Below are 19,361 nucleotides of genomic sequence, written 5' to 3' on the forward strand. Positions count from 1 at the left end.
CTCTCCTCGCAACACTGCGTCGCTAACAGCTGTTAGCGACCAGCGCCGCTAACAGCACTAACAGTCGCTAACAGCTGTTAGCCACTTTTAGCTGTGGTTCTCCTTCAGCAGCTCTCTCCACCTGGGAAAGGCTACCCGGATGTTGACCCTAGTTTTTTGAAATCGCTGGTCACGTTGCCTTTTTGCCTTTTTTCAAATGCACCTGCACTTGTGACTAGCCTGCTTGCTGCTGCTCTTCGTCACTCTACCTGCAGGCGGAAACCGGAAACCGACAAGTGAAAACGTGAAAGGCGATTCCGTATTTCTCAAGTATGTCCCCGTACATACCTGTATTTTCAAGATGGCGCACATACACGATGAGACACCAGTCGCAATGTATATGTAAATGAGAATTTCGGAGCTTACGGACATGAGCTGATGGAGGTAAATACACATGTGCTAGGACACACTTTTGACTGCAAAATTTGTTTGTCTCAAAGAACAACTGAAATTATTACACATAGTGCCTTTAAATTAAATCATTAGTAAAGGTAACACATACAGGAAGCAACATAGCACACACATGCAGACAGGGAGGTGACGCCAGGGCGCAAACCAAGTTACCACTCCCATCTCTGGCAGAATTACAGAGATTTCTTGTCCCGTGTGAATCAGACATTTATATTACAGACATCCTGTGGTAAACTGACATTAGTCCACATCCCTATGCAAAACTAATCCTGTCCGATGAATGAAGAATGAAGAATGAAGGAAATGTTCTTGTAATAGAATATTTTTGCCTCTTTAACTTGAGAAAATGGGTTTGAATACTTCTTCGATCACTGTTGACAGGCCTGTGGAAGTGGTGTAAAAGAAAAAATGTTGACTGGTAACACTGGAATAAAAAAAGAGCGAGTGATCAGATGACAGAGTTGGTTTGTTCAAACAGAATGAGACCAGAAGAGAGCGGGATGTGACCTCTGCAGGTAGAAAGAACACTGAGGAAACATGAGAGTGTTTAAACTGTCAAACATCAGTGTTACTAATACAGTCAGCGGACAAAATGAGTGAGTTGAGGAAAAATATCCCAAATATTACTGAGAAATATTTCCAACAGCATTAAACAGATTTAAGTTTTGGATGAAGTCCTCTTTGATTCAGGCTGTGTGCTGACAGGATAACGTTAACAAATATTTAGTGCCTTGTTATTCAAGCTGTGGAGGTTAAATGTCTATTGATTGGCTGCTGACTGAAGGACCTCATCGAGAATCAGAGAGATAAAAGTGCTCGGCGCAGAGCTGCTGATGGAGGGGATTGGGCCGGCAGTCAAAACGAACTCTCAGCAAAACAGAGTTAATGATTACAGAGCCTTATCATCACACACTGTGATTGATTTACGTCTTGCATGGGTCTTCATGTTTATTGATGCAATTGTTTACTTATTTGGTGGCACAGAGGCTACTTGAGTTTTTCGGTCTGAAGGGATGTGTCACAGGATGAAGCGTGTTTTTGTAGGTTACATTTTCAGAACGTTGGCTTGCGCTTGAAACATTACAGAGGTGTGTTGAAGGGTTATTTTGACCTCCAAAACAAATATGTGACATTAAGAAGTGTTTGTGCATGAGGGCTACAAAGCTGTGCACCATACAAAAACTACTTCTTACTATAAGGACATTTTAGACACAAAGACAGAGCATACAGTGTCAGAAATAATTCAAATAGCGGCTAAAATAAATCACAGTATTATATTACCTTTCTCCACCTGCATACCTCCCTCATTTTTTAGGCTACTTCATTTTTTATTGCCCTGTAATACTATGAGAGTGAAAAACTAAATAGGCTGTAGTGGTTTATCATTACCCCGAGAGTAAATAGTCATCATGGGCGAGGACACTAAGACAACTCTTCTATTCTTTCAAAGAAAAAACTGATTTAAATGTCTTTCCATTTCAAATTTATTGAAACAATCTTTATAAACAGTTAAACATCCCCTAAAAAAGTCATGTTGTATGGCTGGAGAGAAACTAAAACCTTGTATATAATGTTTTTTAATTAACATGGAAAGACCGCTGTTTGGTGACCTGATTATGTCCATGATTACATCTGTCATTTTAACACAAATCCTGAAACCTACGCACCACTGCAGAGAATGAATTGGCTTTGGTTAACAGGGTTTGTGGGCCTCTGAGGACAGATAAGCTTCAGTGGAGTCAATGGGTGCCGTTATATGACAGAAAAAATTAGAAATAAGTTTTTTAGCTGAGCTGTGAAAAAGTAGTTTCAACTATAAAAGCAGGAGAAAGGTACAACACAATTTGTAGACGAATCACATGAACAAATTGATGAATAATTACTTTAAAAAAGGTAAAATGATCTTTACAAAAAAATCAATCAGGGTCATTAGATGCGATGAAAGTCAGTGACAATATTCCTGTGGCATAGAAAATATGATATTCCCGCGGTCAGCCACAGGGGCTTGCATAAGCTGTGTTATTTGCAGATAGTTATCTGTTGACAAGGTCTTTGCCATGACACTCTACTCACCTATCTCCTCCATCTACTGCAGGAGAGCAGAGCAGCAGCCTCAAATCTGCTGCAGCCAGCACATTGTCTCCTTCTGTTTTACTCTTATCAACATCAACACGCTCCTGGATGGTGCTTTACAAACACACATTCCCCCTGTGCCGCAGCTCTCTCTGGAAAGAAACAAAATAAGTCCCCAGACAGTGTATATTCCACATCTTATTAACTCTTCCAGGCCACCGTGATCACCGTGTCTTTTCCTCCCAGCTGCCGGCTCCTGTGTTTTGATTTTAACTATGTTGCTTCCCTGCCGCCTGCCTTTGAGATCGGACTTGGGGAAATGAAATGTAGTCATTGAGGAGAAGGTACAAATAGGCAGTGGTTGCAAATGGAGTTTGGTCAGTGGTCGGAGATTCCTATTCAGAAGATAGACAGGACTTTGTTCACAAACTGGAGTTTGAAGTTTCAAAGGGGAGAATCACACAAGTGTTACATCAGGTTTCAGCGATCCTTTGACTTTTAGCCCCGGGGCAAGAGTTTGGGTGACTGATTATAAGACAGCACTCTGGCCCATCGCATTTCATCATGGCAGCCTCCCACTGTATTTAACAGCTATTTAACAGCTAAATGTCAGGAAGTTACTGTCGGCTGCAGCCATTATCATGGTGTTGTGTTAAAGTTCTGCTTCAGCTCCGATAACTGCTTAGCAACTATTTATTCTGTGCTCACAAACATTAAAACAAGACAAATGAATTTATTTCTGCCATAAACAACATGCACATGACACACAATTATTCACCATAACAAACATACAAATTAAGAAAACCAAAATAAAAGACACAGATTGAATCCAACACGAGACCTGGACAAAAAACTGAAAATAAAATTTAAGAAGTCTTATGCATAAAACTAAGACACAGAGTTAAGGTTGTGACATGCACATGTAATTATTGTCGGTACTTCTTAGTATACAAATATTCATTTCTAAGTATGTCAACCCATCCCTCCATTTTCTTTTTTCTGTCGCTGTAAGTTTTGGCCTCCACACAGTCCAAAAGAATGATACCTGCTGCTAAATATGTCGCCCTACAAGCAATTTTTAATCATGTTAATTATTTAAAATGTCTCATACTCAAATAAGCTCTTTCAGAGTAACCAAAAACGTAAGCTAATCTTATTTTGTACAATCTGTTGTTGCAGGAATATCATGATAGGCGACTACATGTCAGTCAAGCTTGCATCGCAGTGAGGATATACTTTTGGATGCATCCAAACCAAAAGCTCAGAGTGCACTCCTTCTGTCCTTTTAGGTAGTTCTTATCAAGCTCAAGTATGTTTAAGTGCTCCTTTTGCTGATGAGTTTTGTTTTCATTAGTTATTTGATGCTATAAAAAGGGGGTGTGACATCATAACTGACAGCTGTGTGTGTGACAATCAGTGTGCTCGCAATCAATGGCACTGCTTGCGATTGGTCAGAGGGCAGGAAGTCAGTACCGTGAAAATTGCTGCTGTGCAGACTCTGGCTCTAAATGTGCTGGGGATATTTTGGCTTCATTTTTTTTCAACAGTGGGAGAAAGTAGAGATGAGTTGTCTATCTTTATATGCAGTCATGGGTTGAGTGTGCTGGCATGCGAACATTTGATAAATAGCATTTAAATAAGTGCAGCTGAGGATGAAGGAAATGTTATTATTTTTTCAGGTATTAGGCATGGATGCATAAAGAGAACTGAATACAGCACTGGAGGCAGAGCCCTGTTCATCCCTATGAAAGTTGCTCAGTAGCACATAAGCCAAAAAGGTTTGACTTTCTGGGTTTAAAATTACCCAGATCTTCTGCATAGTTGGCCCATAGAGCAAACCCAGTGGCAGCCTCCAGGGCTGGAAAATGAAGCCAACATGGAAGTGCCAAAAACTGTAGTTCTTTGAATGACCACTTGAGGCTGGCTGGGTATGTTAAAATACCCAACTTTACAGCAGAAATAAACATGTTTACAGCCTGGTACAAAAATGGTTTTGGTCACTGTAGCTAATTTTCCCCTTTTATGACAACTGTACAGGGGTGACATTTTATACAAGTCACCTGTTTACATTCGGCTTACTGTGCGTTCACACCAAACGCGATGGACGCGATGTCATCGCCCGTAACACGAGTATCACGTCGCTTGATCACAAATGTCACCTTTTTGATCATTGCAACCCTCCTCCTGCAATTTTCTTCACCTCCCGCTATTTTCTCGTCAACCATGNGATCACAAATGTCACCTTTTTGATCATTGCAACCCTCCTGCAATTTTCTTCACCTCCCGCTATTTTCTCGTCAACCATGGCTGAGTTAACTACCGTAAACCCAACCACGTCCCTTAGTTGTTGGAGGAAACGAACATCAATTCGCACTGTTGTACTGATGTAGTGTATTTATTTTGAAAGAGACTGTATGTAAATGTTGACATGGCGTCCCAGAACGTCAGCAACCAACACCCAGGGTAGGCTACCTTTTTACGTCGTATGTGGACGTGGCAAGTCCATGACCAAACATCGATATGTGACGAGGTCGATGAGAATGTGTTGCCCACTTAAGTCCACAATCAGCCCCTCGGGCCAAAAGCGGAAGCCCTGATGAAAATGCTCAGTTAGCAATAAGCTAGCTGTGAAGTGTTAAAGATCTCATACTTAAAAGGCCAATCACTTCTTCAGATGTAGGGGTGCATCGTGGAGACTCCAAGGAACAATCCAATAGTTGTGAAGACATCTCTGAAAACAGAGATTTAAATTAAGTGAAATGTCAGTAGATTCATATTTAGCGTACAGACATGAGAGTGGTATCGATCTCATCATCTAACTCTCGGCAGGAATAAAGTACTCCTTAAAATGTCAGGCTATTTATTTGGAATCGACAGGTTAGACTTTTGAACATTTTGTTTCCTGTTAACAGCAGTAAACTTTTCTCTTTACAGTCTGTGGTTTTGTTTTATGAACACAGTGACTACATTGGAGTATGTCACCAGAACAAACAGCTGCTGTGACTTTATTCTGCTCAGAGGTCCGTGTGTTTTACAGCCTCCTGCACGTGTCACTCCAGCCTGTGTACTGTGGGAATGTAATATGTTAAGACAAAGCCCCCACCTCAAAATACAGATAAGTGACGAGAGAATTTAAACCTAACCTTCCCTCTATCTGACACATCGGAACAGTTTGTCAATTCATGATTAAGAAAGCTATAACCGTGCAGATTATACTTTATAGTCCTGCATATACGACTGTTCCTTGAGGAGTTCACAGAAATTTAAGATGGGAGCAGCGATAAAAGCACTTTAATGACAGGGAAGATAAGATTTGCTCTGAGTGACTCATTCATAGCTCCACACTGATTCTCCCATCCTCACCCTCCCCTCCCCTCTCTATCCTCTGCTTACTGCTTTGAAATAATCAGCACAATTCTTGAGCAAATATGGGCATTGCAGAAGAGCAGCACCGATCGAACGTGAAGAAATGTTGTAACGGACGACCTCTGTACACACAAGTGAAACAACATGCTCCGACTGAGCTACACAGTTTGATGCAGAGCGCCGTAGGGAGTGTGTAAAACAGATGTTAATCATGTTTTGATGGTGGGCGTAGTTTCCATTGAGTTAATCAGTTTGTTAAAGATTTCCAGATCAATGAATCTAAATGTATGACAGAGTGAAGAGAAGAGTTTCTGTGGGTTTAATCACAGGTTGATCACTTCCATTTTCAGTTGTGATTGGATTATCATAAAGGGGTTTTTTCTGTCAATACAATCATTAAACACATCAGAATCATAAACAGGAGGCTGCAGGAATGTAATTGTGTTTGCCTGCTGGAAGAAAAATAATTTTATGAGCCCTCAGTATAATTTGAGTGCGTGGTTAACAAGTTCAGCTACAGGGGGTTTACTGCACACTGAGGTCCGGCGTGAACTCGGGATCGTTGACCTGCTGCTATGTACTGGCACTTTCTCTTCAAATACAAGACTACTGTTTGCTCTGCGACATTTAGGAGGCGGACACTTTGCGCAAGCAGAGAATTTATTTTTTAAAACAATTGGATTCGGGAATCAGGAGCTTGGTACAAAAGTCACACGTGAAAGAAAACCACCGCCAAAAACTACAAGCACGTGTGATTTTTTTTTTTTTTACCAATTTCATGTGCAATAAATTATTTTAGCACTTTATTCTCACACATTTCACTCCAGATTAGGATTTCTAATCGAAACAGTAGATGAAAAGTACCACATTGCTTTACTCGCCACATTAAGCATCATACGCACTATAAACCCTTCATAAAGAGCTTATAATGTGGCTGTACGCAGATAAAAGTGCATTTTTAAGTGTTTATTAATGTCATTTGACAACAGGTATGACTCCGTCCTGTAAAGCATCTGTAAGTGGCGTATTAATACTTAGTGAATGATTGACATCACAGTATTACACAGCTGTAATGACATTTAATGATTAATTATTACACACACTTACAAATCATTCACAGAGGATAGATTTCATCCACATCTCTTGGCCTTCATAAGTGGAGGGAGTTTTTATAAATATTGACAAAAAACAAACATGTATATTTTAACTGACTAAATTTACATACAGTATGCCTTGTATTAAACCTGTGCTGGTCATTTATATAAATGATCTACTGCTTTATTCTTGACCCTATCAGCAATGTTTGCATTTCAGTATCCTTTAAATATACAGGCTCTATTATTGTAATTAAGTACATAACATATCATCTTATTTGTGCTATCTGTGACACTTTATTCTAATCCCACCTATTTAGCATTCACAAAAACTGTTGCAAACAATTTTTTATAACCCATTATAATGTAGCTGTGAGAAGATACAACAAAATAATATTTCAAATGTCAATTTATGTATTAAATCCTTTACAGTTCATACTAATTTAATTGTTATTATGATGATGTCGTTAATCAGTCAATTTAGAGTTTTACTTTTAACTCGTTAAATATTTACCTTATATTTAGCGAAAAGTTCCTTTAAACAGTATTCCTAAAGTTATGATGTAGTAGCCTACTTGAACGGCTCCCAAACTTTTCATCAACACCACCTGCTCTCATGTTCTAAATATGTAGATATAAGTTGGTATTAAACTGTGATTTAATTAACAGCGCTACATGAATATGTTTTATAAGTGTCAATAACATTTATCATATCAGACATAATGATCCTGGAAATGTTCATGTTTAGGCACTTTGTGTTTTTTCAGTGGGTCAGATTTGCATAATCAACCATTCATCTGTCTCCTTTATGTATTCTGACTTTTCTGCTCACTCCATTGTCTGCCTGGCATATCTTATAGTTTGTTAGTTATTGTGACAATTAACATACTAAAGATCAGCCTCACTCAAATTTCTAATAATATTTGTGTGTTTATTTTCCCTCTAAATTGTGTATTTTACCATTATAATTTAGATTTTTCTCAAATTTGCTGAGCTGCTCCACAGTATTTCACATACCTCCTGAAAACTATACCTCCTGATGTGCAAGCTGGGAGTCACTTCTGTTTTTGATGGATTTTTAAGTGACAAATCCACAATAGAGGACCTTTGAGACATGTTTATCATAAATAACTACGCACAAAAAAAACATATATAAGTAATCAGTTTCGGTTCTTACTAAAGCGTGTATCCTGTGTGATGTTTATTTCCTCTAAAATGATTCCTAAATATGCTCCAAGGCTGTCTCTCTGTCTCTCTGAGCAGCTGCTGCCTTTCCAACAAGTGTTGAGCTTTTAGATCAGCCTCACGTGCACCTTGCATTTTCACAAACAATGAAGTCTTTTACATAAAGGCATCACTTTGCTTTAGCAAGAGTTGTTTCCCCTGTTAATCATGAAGGAATTAACTCAGATTTACCAACAACGTATTACACATGGAAGTAGGTCTTAATATGACGGACTGATACGATCTGACTGGTGGGTTCCCTGAGGTAGAAGATGAATTCATCACCTTTACTTGTAAATAAATACTCGAGTTTAAGTCCTGCATTAAAGTAAAACTACAAAAGTATTATAAAGAAATGTTGTTCAAATGTGAGTGTGAATCAACACAGAATGGACCCTTTTAGACCACCTAAACCCAGTTCATTGAGACCAAGCCATGACCAGGACCAGACTGCATCGAGACCAAGTTAAGACCAAGACCAGAGTGTATTGAGACCAAGTCAAGACTGAGACCAGAGTGTATCAAGACCAAGTCAAGACCAAGACCAGAGTGTAACGAGACCAAGTCAAGACCAAGAACAGAGTGCATCTAGACCAAGTCAGGACCAAGACCAGAGTGTATCAGAATCAAGTCAAGACCAAGACCAGAGTGTAACAAGACCAAGTCAAGACCAAGAACAGAGTACATCTAGACCAAGTCATGACCAAGACCAGAGTGTATTGAGACCAAGTCATGACCAAGACCAGAGTGTATTGAGACCAAGTTAAGACCAAGACCAGAGTGTATTGAGACCAAGTCAAGACCAAGACCAGAGTGTAACGAGACCAAGTCAAGACCAAGAACAGAGTGCATCTAGACCAAGTCAAGACCAAGACCAGAGTGTATCAGAATCAAGTCAAGACCAAGACCAGAGTGTAACGAGACCAAGTCAAGACCAAGACCAAAGTATAGCAAGACCCTGGCATGACCAAGACCAAAGTGTATCAAGACCAAGTCAAGACCAAGACCAGAGTGTATCAGAACCAAGTCAAGACCAAGACCAAAGTGTATCAAGACCAAGTCAAGACCAAGACCAGAGTGTATTGAGACCAAGTCATGACCAAGACCAGAGTGTTTTAAGTCATGGTTAGTTTCATCTAGTGCTGCAGTCAAGACCACCTAAACCAAGACCAAGCCATGACCAGGACCAGACTGCAACAAGACCAAGTTAAGACCAAGAGCACAGTGTATTGAGACCAGGTCATGATTAATACCAGAATATGTCGAGACCCAGTCATAACCCTGACTAGAGTATATCGAGACCAGGTCATCACCAAGACCAGACCAGTGTGAGTCCCAGACTGCATGACACCTTTACAATAAAATGTGGAACATGCAAACCACAGGTACTACTTAAAAATTGATCTTTTATTGCCATACTGTATGTTCATGTCTTTATAAGTGTACTATGAGAAATGTGTTGACAAAATAATGACAAGGATTTGCACAGGTGAACTTATGTGTAGGAATTTTCCTCTGTTTTCCATGAGTAAACAAAAAAAAAATCAGATTAACCATCTATATTCAGAACTCATTTGTTGCACAGGCAAATTAGTGATATTCCTGCAGTTGTGGTCTTGAAATAAAATCCTAGGTCCTCTTTTTCTGAGACCAAGACAAGATCGAGCAAAACTGCAGCTGAGCCTGAGACCAGACCAGAATCTTAATACAGTCTCGAGACCAAAACCAACCTTGAGTGCTGCAACGCCAGTATCATAGGTTATAAAGTGATCATATGTGTTAGCGGTAAATTCTGGATTTGCAAAGTAATTAGTGGATGCATTACTGAATGTTTGTATCAAGGATCTGTTGACCAAATCCAATCCACTATTTATTTGTTTATTTTTAATTCTGACTGCAGTGCACAGTTACATTAGTAAAGCAGCATGAATCAGTTTGACAAACAAGAACATGTATCTCAGGCTTTCTTTGATGGTTTCCTGTGATATTTTCTGTAGTATTTTATATCATATCTGTGCAGTGGAGTGTCAGTGTGGATCTGCTGTGACAGGGAGCTGTTAGTCAGACCCTTCGTCTGTAGTGTGAACTAATTATTTAACTCCAGGTGCAGTTTTTAGCGTCAGAGAGTTCTGCTTCACCTGCAAAATGTCCCCTAAAAAGACACAAAATGACAATGTGTGTCTCTTTGAGTCTGGATGTCTTGCTCCTTTACAGCAGGAGTCGGGACACATTGTCTCATTATCTGCCCATGGCTGTCAGATGAAGTGAAATGTAGTGAAGTGGACGTATAAAGTAGCATACAATGGAAATACTCAAGCACAACTACCTTAAACCTACATATGATACTTTAACCTTCCCTCTACGACCTTTCAAAGGAAGTGAAAGTTAAAAGTAGCAGAAAATAAAATACTCAAGAACAACTCCATTAAAAGTTGCACTTTCGTACATGACTTTCTCCCTGCAGACAGACACACCAGGCTCTGCTGCACCTTCATGTGTTCTTGGCTGCTTCAATGTGGACGCTGTAAATTTGTGTGCATGTGATAACAGCATGCTACAGAAAGTGCTGGCTGTAAAAGTGAGCTGGTTTAAAGCGGCGTCGGAGCAGTGATTTGGCAAAGGATTGACCTGATTCCGCTCTCACGGAGGAATTGTTTATCCATTGCTGACAAGAGAACCAAGAGGAGATGTCAGATATCAAAGTTGTGCTATCTCTTCCAAAAAACAAAAAAAACAACCCTGTGATTCACCAGTGAAGGGGCTAGTTAACCATCAACCAGAGAGACACCACCTCTCCTCTGGTTAGCAGCACGAGGGAAGGAGGAGAAGGAGGGGAGCTTTGCTGTCACTCACTGGTCTCCTCTCTGACACCAGTAAGTCCCCATCACACTCAACTGGCCCAGGGAGCTACCTTGTCAGTGGGCGGAGCTAGGCTAAGGGGGGGTTAGTGGAGGTGTGAGGGGGTGTGAGAAAGAAAGGAGGAGGGGGAGGAGGGGGAGGAGGGGGGCACATTAGCTTCTTGGACAAGTCTTTCTGCCCCACTGTCAGGTAGTTGAGAATTTGTTTGTCCAAAGCACTGGCAGACATGGACATGGCAGACTACAGCGAGGCTCTGGACCCAGCCTACACTACGCTGGAGTTCGAAAACATGCAAGTGCTCCCGTTGGGCACAGGTGAGTCACATATATGCAGCTGTGGTGTTGAACTTTGAAACTTTTACTGATTTAAAACTTTGGTCAGGAGAGAGGACAGGGGCAGCATGAAGTGATAAAAAGGGGTCATTTGTCCATCTGCTCGCAGAGGGATGATCCTGTGCAGTGGTCTTCTTTTATCACCTCTGGGCACAATAGTAAAACATTAAGAGACTTTGATTTACGAGGCTCCGCTCTATCCTCAATGCGCCAGGGTCATTTGGTCGAAGCAATTTTAACCTGTTTCAGCTTGTGGAGCAAAGTGGTGTCAGATTAATTTCACTGAGTTGATATTCATCCTCTGATGAAGCAGTAGTTTGAGTATCATGATCGTGCATCTCCTGTTACCAACGGTCTGTTCCCACAGAGGCTGAAGTGAAGAGAAAGTGTTCACAGTGACACCAACTTATTCATACATGCAGTCTCCCATGACGTGCACTTGTGATCCTGATTCTAAAATTCCCAGTGAGACTCCAAAAAAAAGGAAGCTTCACAGACTTTTCCATCACTTACATGTTTCTACTCAAACGTATATCAGGGTCTCATGAGTCAGCCTGCCGTCTTTAATCTATAGCATGACAAGCTCTATGATTGATTGACCCAGTGTGGTGACTGAAAAGAAAACTGTCTCCAGTGATTGTCTTTTCAGAGGCAATCAAGCCGTCATCAATTTTGCTCTGTTGACACTGTCTGAGCTACTCAGGCAGGTTAACAGACCCTCACAGGTTCTCATGAAGGCCGGTTTTTGGTCAGGCGTCAATGGAGCTGATCACTGTATTCACTCTGGGCCGTTCACACCTTCTGAAATCAAACCAGCCTGACAAACTGTCACATGGAAACAACCTCTGAACTTCATGTTCCTTTATGCTTGATGACTGCCATCTAATCAAGCGTTTATAAAAGCACTCTTCCTCTGGTTTCAGCTCTAAAACTGATAAACTCAAAGCCAGCTGACCTGATAAGACATTTGTTCTCTGTTTCTCTTTCAGACTCCTCGCCGGCTGAGAGCACCAACATGAACGCTACCAGCCACCTGGGGGCAGGCAGCCTGTGTGCCATATGTGGAGACAGAGCCACTGGCAAGCACTACGGGGCGTCCAGCTGTGACGGCTGCAAGGGCTTCTTTAGACGCAGCGTCCGCAAAAACCACATGTACTCGTGCAGGTGAGGGCAGATCTGCAACTGACGGTTCTGCATGACACTGAAGCAAAGCATTACACATGTAGTCCGGCCAACAGAGCCAGTTCCAAAGTGATGTTTGAGTGTGTGAAAGAGGAAAAAAACAAAAGATAAACTTTGTTTGTTTCAGTAAATTAGGGGCCCAGTCGCTTCTTTGGCAGCAACTAGTCTGCAGATTATTTTCTTGATTAATCGATCAATCTCATTTTTAGAAATGTCACAATATTGAGAAATGCCTGTTATAATTTCCCACAGGTCACGCTGACATCCTCACAAATCAAATTTTGTCTGACCACCAGTCTAAAATCCAAATGTTTTTGTTTACTATGAAGAAATGCATCAAATCCTCACAGTTGAGAGGCTGAAAACAGCAAATGTTTGACATTTTTCCTTTAAAAAATACTAAAAATACCTCTTCAATTATCAAAATTGTTGCCAAATAATTTTCTGTCAATCAACTGATCCCTGCAGCTCCATTTGCTTCACTTATTCAAGTTTCTTTTTGGATTCTATGACAGCACAAACAGACTCAATCTGCTCATTTTTTCAGGTTCAACAGACAATGCATCGTGGACAAAGACAAGCGAAATCAATGCAGATACTGCAGACTGAAGAAATGCTTCAGAGCCGGCATGAAGAAAGAAGGTAGGTGCCTGTTTATGTTTTCAAAGCACACTGACAGAATCTATACACTCAGTTTGTGAAAACAGAAATTCCCCATTTAATCAGCAAATCACTGCCGGAGTGTGAGCTGTCCCCACTGAATTGACGTGACTCGTCTGAGTGTGTCGCAACACCCAACATTGTTAATGTTCACTCAGTGGAGCGCTGAAGTCTCTAACCAGCTTATGCTGAGCAAACATTTCCGAGCAATAATAGCCATATACTGATAAACATGACAACCTTGGAAGACTTATTTTTCTTTGAAATGACTCTGCCATCTACAAAGAAATGGAGGAAAGCTACTTTTTTTATTGATTTTCCGCCTTTTCAATTTCTTTAGCTGCATGAAAATGGCACATTTTTCTCTGAATACAGCTGCAGCAGCAATGACACAATAACTCTGTGTGTGTTTTTAGCTGTGCAGAATGAAAGAGACAGAATCAGCACCAGGAGATCCAGCTATGAAGACAGCAGTTTACCATCCATCAATGCACTCATCCAGGCAGACGTACTGTCAAGACAGGTAAGACCTACTATATCATGTTTTGAAAATCACATCTAAGTGTGATTAATCACCTGGAACAAGGATATCAAATGATTCCACATGTGCACATCCAGATCACCTCCCCTGCTCCCATACTGAACGGCGACATAAGGACCAAAAAGATCGCTGCCATCACAGACGTGTGTGAGTCCATGAAACAGCAGCTGTTGGTGTTGGTGGAGTGGGCCAAGTACATCCCAGCCTTCTGTGACCTGCCCCTGGATGACCAGGTAAGACTTGTACGCAGACACAGTGTACATAGTTGTATAGACACTCTGGTCACTCATCAACCAGTCTGCTCAAAACCATAGTGTGGGCTACAGGAGCACACGAGTATAGACACAGTGAATATGTTTGCACTTAATAAATAAAAATGTAGTAGAAAATAAAAGGAAATGCATTAAAGAGACACTTTTTAACTTAAAACCTCAAACTCTTTAACCACTCTGGTTGAAGAGTTTGAGGTTTAATCTTCAGTTAGAATATGATGAGCTGGTTTTAAAGTTATATCCCTCCACGAGAAAAAGTGCTGAATCATTAACAGTGTGATCACCAGGCCTCTGTAACTCATTTGCTGATGTTATATCAGGGAGGGAGCCCGTGTCTTCCTCCAGGAAGTTCAGTTCACTCAGTGAGCTTCAAAAGAGACTTTTTTTAGAAAGGGATGTAAGAACGATACAATATTCATTAACACTGAAATGTAGAGGATTGCAGTTATTATCACACATTTAATAAGTCAATGAATTTCCTGTATTTCAGGTGGCGCTGCTGCGAGCTCATGCTGGAGAACACCTGCTGCTCGGTGCTGCAAAGAGATCCATGCTTTACAAAGACATCCTCTTATTAGGTAAAACTGAAAAGTGAAGTGTGTTTTACCCTGCTCATGTTGCCCATCTCTGTTAACAGAAGCATTGTCTCATCCTGGACTAAATGAAGTGTTTTAAAATAATATTATACCTGCGAAATGATCATTTGGATACCAGTTTCTCACAGCATTTCTCCATCAATTTGTGAAGAAAATTTTGTTTTTCTCACGTGCCTTCACGGTGAAAGAGGAATCCAAAACTGGTTAACGTTCTTCATGAATTTAAGTAAACAGGTTCCACATTTCACAACAGCAAAGCCATATCACAGCATCTGTATACAAACTCTCACACAACTTGTGCAGTATAATCCAAGTCTTATTTGTCCAGTCATTTGTCATTGTTTAAGTAAGTCTCAAGTCTTTGCACTCAAGCCCCAAGTCAAGACTGCCAAGTCCTAAACTTTGAGTTTCGAGTCCCAAACGAGTCATAATGCACTTTTCACCAAATGTAATGCCATTTTAACAACAGAGTAATAATATATCAAATTTACAAAAAGCGTAAATGCTTTTAAAACTTGTATTTATTTGATAAAATAAGTTTGTTAAACAGGAGTGACTGAACTTAATTATAAAAAAGTTGTAATGACATTGCAAATATTCATATATATTCATACATGAACCAGTACGACAACAGAATACATTTTGTATATTTCTTTCACGTCTTGTTTCACTAATCTAATTCTGGAAAAATATCTATAGCTTTATGGCCCTGAGCTAAGAAGCACCCGATGTAGCCGCATGCTGCTGGGTTGGGAACCCTGTTTCGTCCATAACTTTCTCTTCCCAACTTGGCTTGGAGGAAGGTACTAAGTTTTTTTAAGTCAAAAGGCACAAGTCCAAGTGAAGTCACGAGTCAAACTGCAAGTCTTTTTTGTTTTTGTTAAGTCTAAAGTCATCAAATTGTTTATACTGACGTGTTTTACATCTTTGTTGGTGGAGTTTCTCAGTCATCCAGGTCATGGTCATTTTAAGTGCTACATCGTGGGCAGCTGGACTTACTTGAGTATCCTGAAGATGTTTCACCTCTCATCCAAGAGGCTTCTTCACTTCAAACTTGGTCCGGTTTTAAATCTTTATGTTTAAGCAAAAATTCATGTGTTTGGGAAGTACTGAGCATATGACTGGAAGAATTAGACGTGGATTATACTGCATGAGTTGCATGAGAGTTTGTAGACTGATGTTTTGATATAGTTTTGCTATTATTAAATGTGACCCACATTACTTACATTTAGGAATAAGGTTAATCTTTTTTGGATTCTTCGTTCACTGTCGAGTCAAGTGAGACTTCTTTCTGTATTGTTGTACAAATGGTCACTTTGTGGGTGAAGTATTCCCTTAAATCTCATCATGCACCGTGATTCTCCTGCAGGAAATGACCACATCATTCCCAGAAACTGCCCGGAGTTGGAGGTGGGCAGGGTAGCTGTGAGAATCCTGGATGAGCTGGTGCTTCCCTTCCAGGAGCTTCAGATAGACGACAATGAATACGCCTGCTTGAAAGCCATAGTTTTCTTTGACCCAGGTACTGCTGCTGACCAATCATTTTGGTTGCGTGAGCTTCTTTACAAGCCAATAATATCAGTGAGAAGTATTTTAGAGACTTCTCTTTGTAAACGCCTCCTGCTTTCATTTGCCCACAGATGCTAAAGGTCTGAGTGACCCCGGAAAGATCAAGCGGATGCGATACCAGGTCCAGGTCAGCCTGGAGGACTACATCAACGACAGGCAGTACGACTCCCGGGGACGCTTCGGGGAGCTGCTCCTGCTGCTGCCCACGCTACAGAGCATCACCTGGCAGATGATCGAACAGATCCAGTTTGTCAAACTCTTTGGCATGGCCAAGATTGACAACCTGCTACAAGAAATGCTTCTTGGAGGTGAGCTCCTTCACATCATTTGGAACCAACACCTGATCTTAAAACCTTTGGATTAATACAGAGAAACCACGTGTTTAGAATATAGACGATAGAGAGGACTGTGGCATTCTTTGTGCTGACAGATATGATATAATAAATCAAGACTGAGTTTATTTTTGTGTGTTGTGTCTCTCAGGTTCTGCCAACGAGGCTCCACACGCACCTCACTCTCTGCACCCTCACCTGGTTCAGGAGCATCTCAGCGGCAATGTTATAGTGACCAGCAACATACCAACGCCGATCCACAACGGTCAAATCTGTAAGTACAAAACACAAACGTGAAGCACAACATGTAAAAATAAGGCCCAATCCCAATACCTCCCCTTGTCCACTACCCCTAGCCCTTGCCCACTACCCCTTGGCCCTCGAAATGAAGCAACGAGGGGTAGGGGTTGAAATTTTTCCCTCAGAATTGGGACACCACTCACTACGTCACCACGTCGGTTATGTTCATGCATACATAACTATTTTAAACAGGAAGCTGGGAGCCATCTACATTTCTAACCGGCATCTACAATGGAGTCTCCGGTTGAGTTCATCCTACCGATTGTGTGAAAAATCCAACAATTTTGCAGAACAGGACAGATGACAGACGCCAGATAGTGCGAGCTAACTAGCTAGCTAACAAGCAACCTTACGACGGTAACATTAGCTATGTACGAACTTTTTTCCCCATCTCTTGCTTGGTGGTAGCCATGGCAACATCCACCCCTCGCTGGCAGGTCAGCATCTGAAATCCCTCGCTCCAAAGGGCTAGTTTCATACCCACTACCACCTCGTTATGCCCCCTACCCCTACACACAAAAAGGAATTGGGACACCACTACCCCTCGTGGGAACGCACAAATGTAGGGGTAGGGCTAAGGGGGGGTATTGGGACGGGCCCTAAGTCTCTGTCTTTGTTAAGGTTATTTTCATTGCCACATACAAGAGAAGAACTTGGATGCTTTTGTCCATCCAAGTTTGATCAGTGTGATCAGAAGAATTAATCTAAGTGAACTGAAAACAATTGTATTTTGATAAGAAGAGACTGTCAGATCTCCCTCCCCCTGCTCCATGTGCAGCCCAGCCAGGTAGCTGGAAGGACAAACAGGCTTGGCAGAATAATCCTCTAAATTCTTCATGGGAACTAATCTGGCTTATTTTGTCAAAGAGAACTTCTGTTATTCTTTCTTAACGTGTTTAATGCTCTGAGAAATTTCACAAAAGTGCTTATTCCTTATCTGAAAATTGTGTTGCCCGCCCAAGACATGTTATACCACAGAATTGTAAATATACACCTGCTTATGCTGCGGTTTCTAACTCGCTCCTGTTACTCTGTGTTCTACTTTTCAGCCACTCCTGAAACCCCAATCCCGTCCCCGCCTACTGCCTCCAGCTCAGAACATTATAAACTGGCTCAGGGGGTCATAGCCACCGTGCCCAAGCAGCCGACCTCCATCCCTCAGCCTACTATTACAAAGCAAGAGGCCATCTAACAATCCTCTCAGTCCTTATTCCTTCAGTTTTTTTATTGTGTTAAACCAGGGTCTTTATATGTAAGTTTATATATAATCAGCATTGAAGCTGTCAACTTGACTGAAACAATAAAGTAACTAAATATATGATTGCAATTATGTCCCTTGCAGATTGTTGCTTTTCTTCAGGGATCTATTTGTTCACACGCAGCTGCAGTTGAGCTCCACAGCTCAGTGAAAGCCACACAAAACTATGAGCATTCAAACCATCCTGTTGTTCTGTAAGATCGACTCGTAGAGAGACGTACATGGTTGTATATAATGTAGTTTATTATTGGGTAACATCACTTTCTGTAGCATGGCCTCAGTGTGTGCAGTAAGGCTCATGTTAGACATGGCGACGTGATCATGTCAGTATTTTGTGAATGTTACAACAGACCTTACATTGTCATGTATTTAGTGTTGCACAGTATTTTATTTTATGTTCATTAGTGATAACATTTTCAGTCAGGAACTCAGAAAATTGTCGTTTTATCAAAGCTAAAGGAAATCACTTGAATGAGTTCTGCTTTTAAACATTCTGTGACAAGACTAAAATATGTGTGGTTTGTTTTATGTACTGGAAAATACTTATTTAGAGTAGTAAAACTGAACATCTACACCAAGAAATCTTGGTGCATACGGTGAACTCTGTGGTGCCACTTTGTAAAAGTGCCCTGCAGACACACTGAGGAAGTTTCCCAATAATATGTTGCATTGGTTTTTAAAAAATATATTATATTTTTTGTTTAGTACTTTGTCATGGTTTAACTGATGGAATAAATTGTGTCTTGTAACCTGTACTGCCTTAAAAAAAAAAAAAAAACAGGCATTGTTTCGCCTTACAATGTGAAGATGAATTAATAAATTTCAAGGTCTATTTTTACATCGTGTTTTCTGCAGATCATATTTTATATTATTTGTGATTTTCTGGGGAATGGATGGGATCACACATTCTCTGACAACTTAGAAATGAAATCAGACATGCTGGAAAGTCTGGAGGAAAAAAGGGTCCAACGTGGCAGTGCTTGTTCACTGATAGCGTAATGCAACATGTTGCTTCAGACTGATAAGGTGCCATAAAATCATTATAGATAGCACTGATTCAAGAGGGAGAGGGGGTGGACACTTCAAGGATTTATTTCCACATTCAATTTGGAAAAACATAGCTACTGCCAATGTGTTGCATTTAAATCAACTGTATAAACACACTTAGAAAACAAGTGGAAGCTTCAGACATGAAGGTCATCTTCAAGGTCATTTAAGTATTTTTTTTCTTACCAAAACACCAAACACTAACA

The 19,361-nt window shown here is 40.7% G+C and overlaps 1 protein-coding gene across 2 annotated transcripts in view; it reads left to right on the plus strand.

Moving 5' to 3' along the window:
- Positions 1-18,946, plus strand: part of hnf4a (hepatocyte nuclear factor 4, alpha) — a 32,264-nt gene extending 13,318 nt beyond the window's left edge. Inside the window, exons 1-10 of one of the 2 annotated variants that reach the window (XM_050064087.1) lie at positions 11,218-11,380; positions 12,388-12,562; positions 13,128-13,222; positions 13,657-13,763; positions 13,859-14,014; positions 14,544-14,631; positions 16,019-16,171; positions 16,290-16,526; positions 16,702-16,824; positions 17,900-18,946. In XM_050064087.1, the coding sequence (XP_049920044.1) occupies positions 11,293-11,380; positions 12,388-12,562; positions 13,128-13,222; positions 13,657-13,763; positions 13,859-14,014; positions 14,544-14,631; positions 16,019-16,171; positions 16,290-16,526; positions 16,702-16,824; positions 17,900-18,042 (1,365 nt within the window). In that variant the 5' untranslated portion in view covers positions 11,218-11,292 and the 3' untranslated portion in view covers positions 18,043-18,946. Of the gene's footprint in view, positions 1-11,217; positions 11,381-12,387; positions 12,563-13,127; positions 13,223-13,656; positions 13,764-13,858; positions 14,015-14,543; positions 14,632-16,018; positions 16,172-16,289; positions 16,527-16,701; positions 16,825-17,899 lie in introns of those variants that run through there. The other variant, XM_050064088.1, reaches the window with a different exon arrangement.
- The last annotated feature ends 415 nt before the right edge of the window (positions 18,947-19,361 follow it).

The sequence above is a fragment of the Epinephelus moara genome, chromosome 16, assembly GCF_006386435.1.
Source record: "Epinephelus moara isolate mb chromosome 16, YSFRI_EMoa_1.0, whole genome shotgun sequence".
In the NCBI taxonomy this organism is placed as follows: Eukaryota; Metazoa; Chordata; class Actinopteri; order Perciformes; family Serranidae; genus Epinephelus; species Epinephelus moara.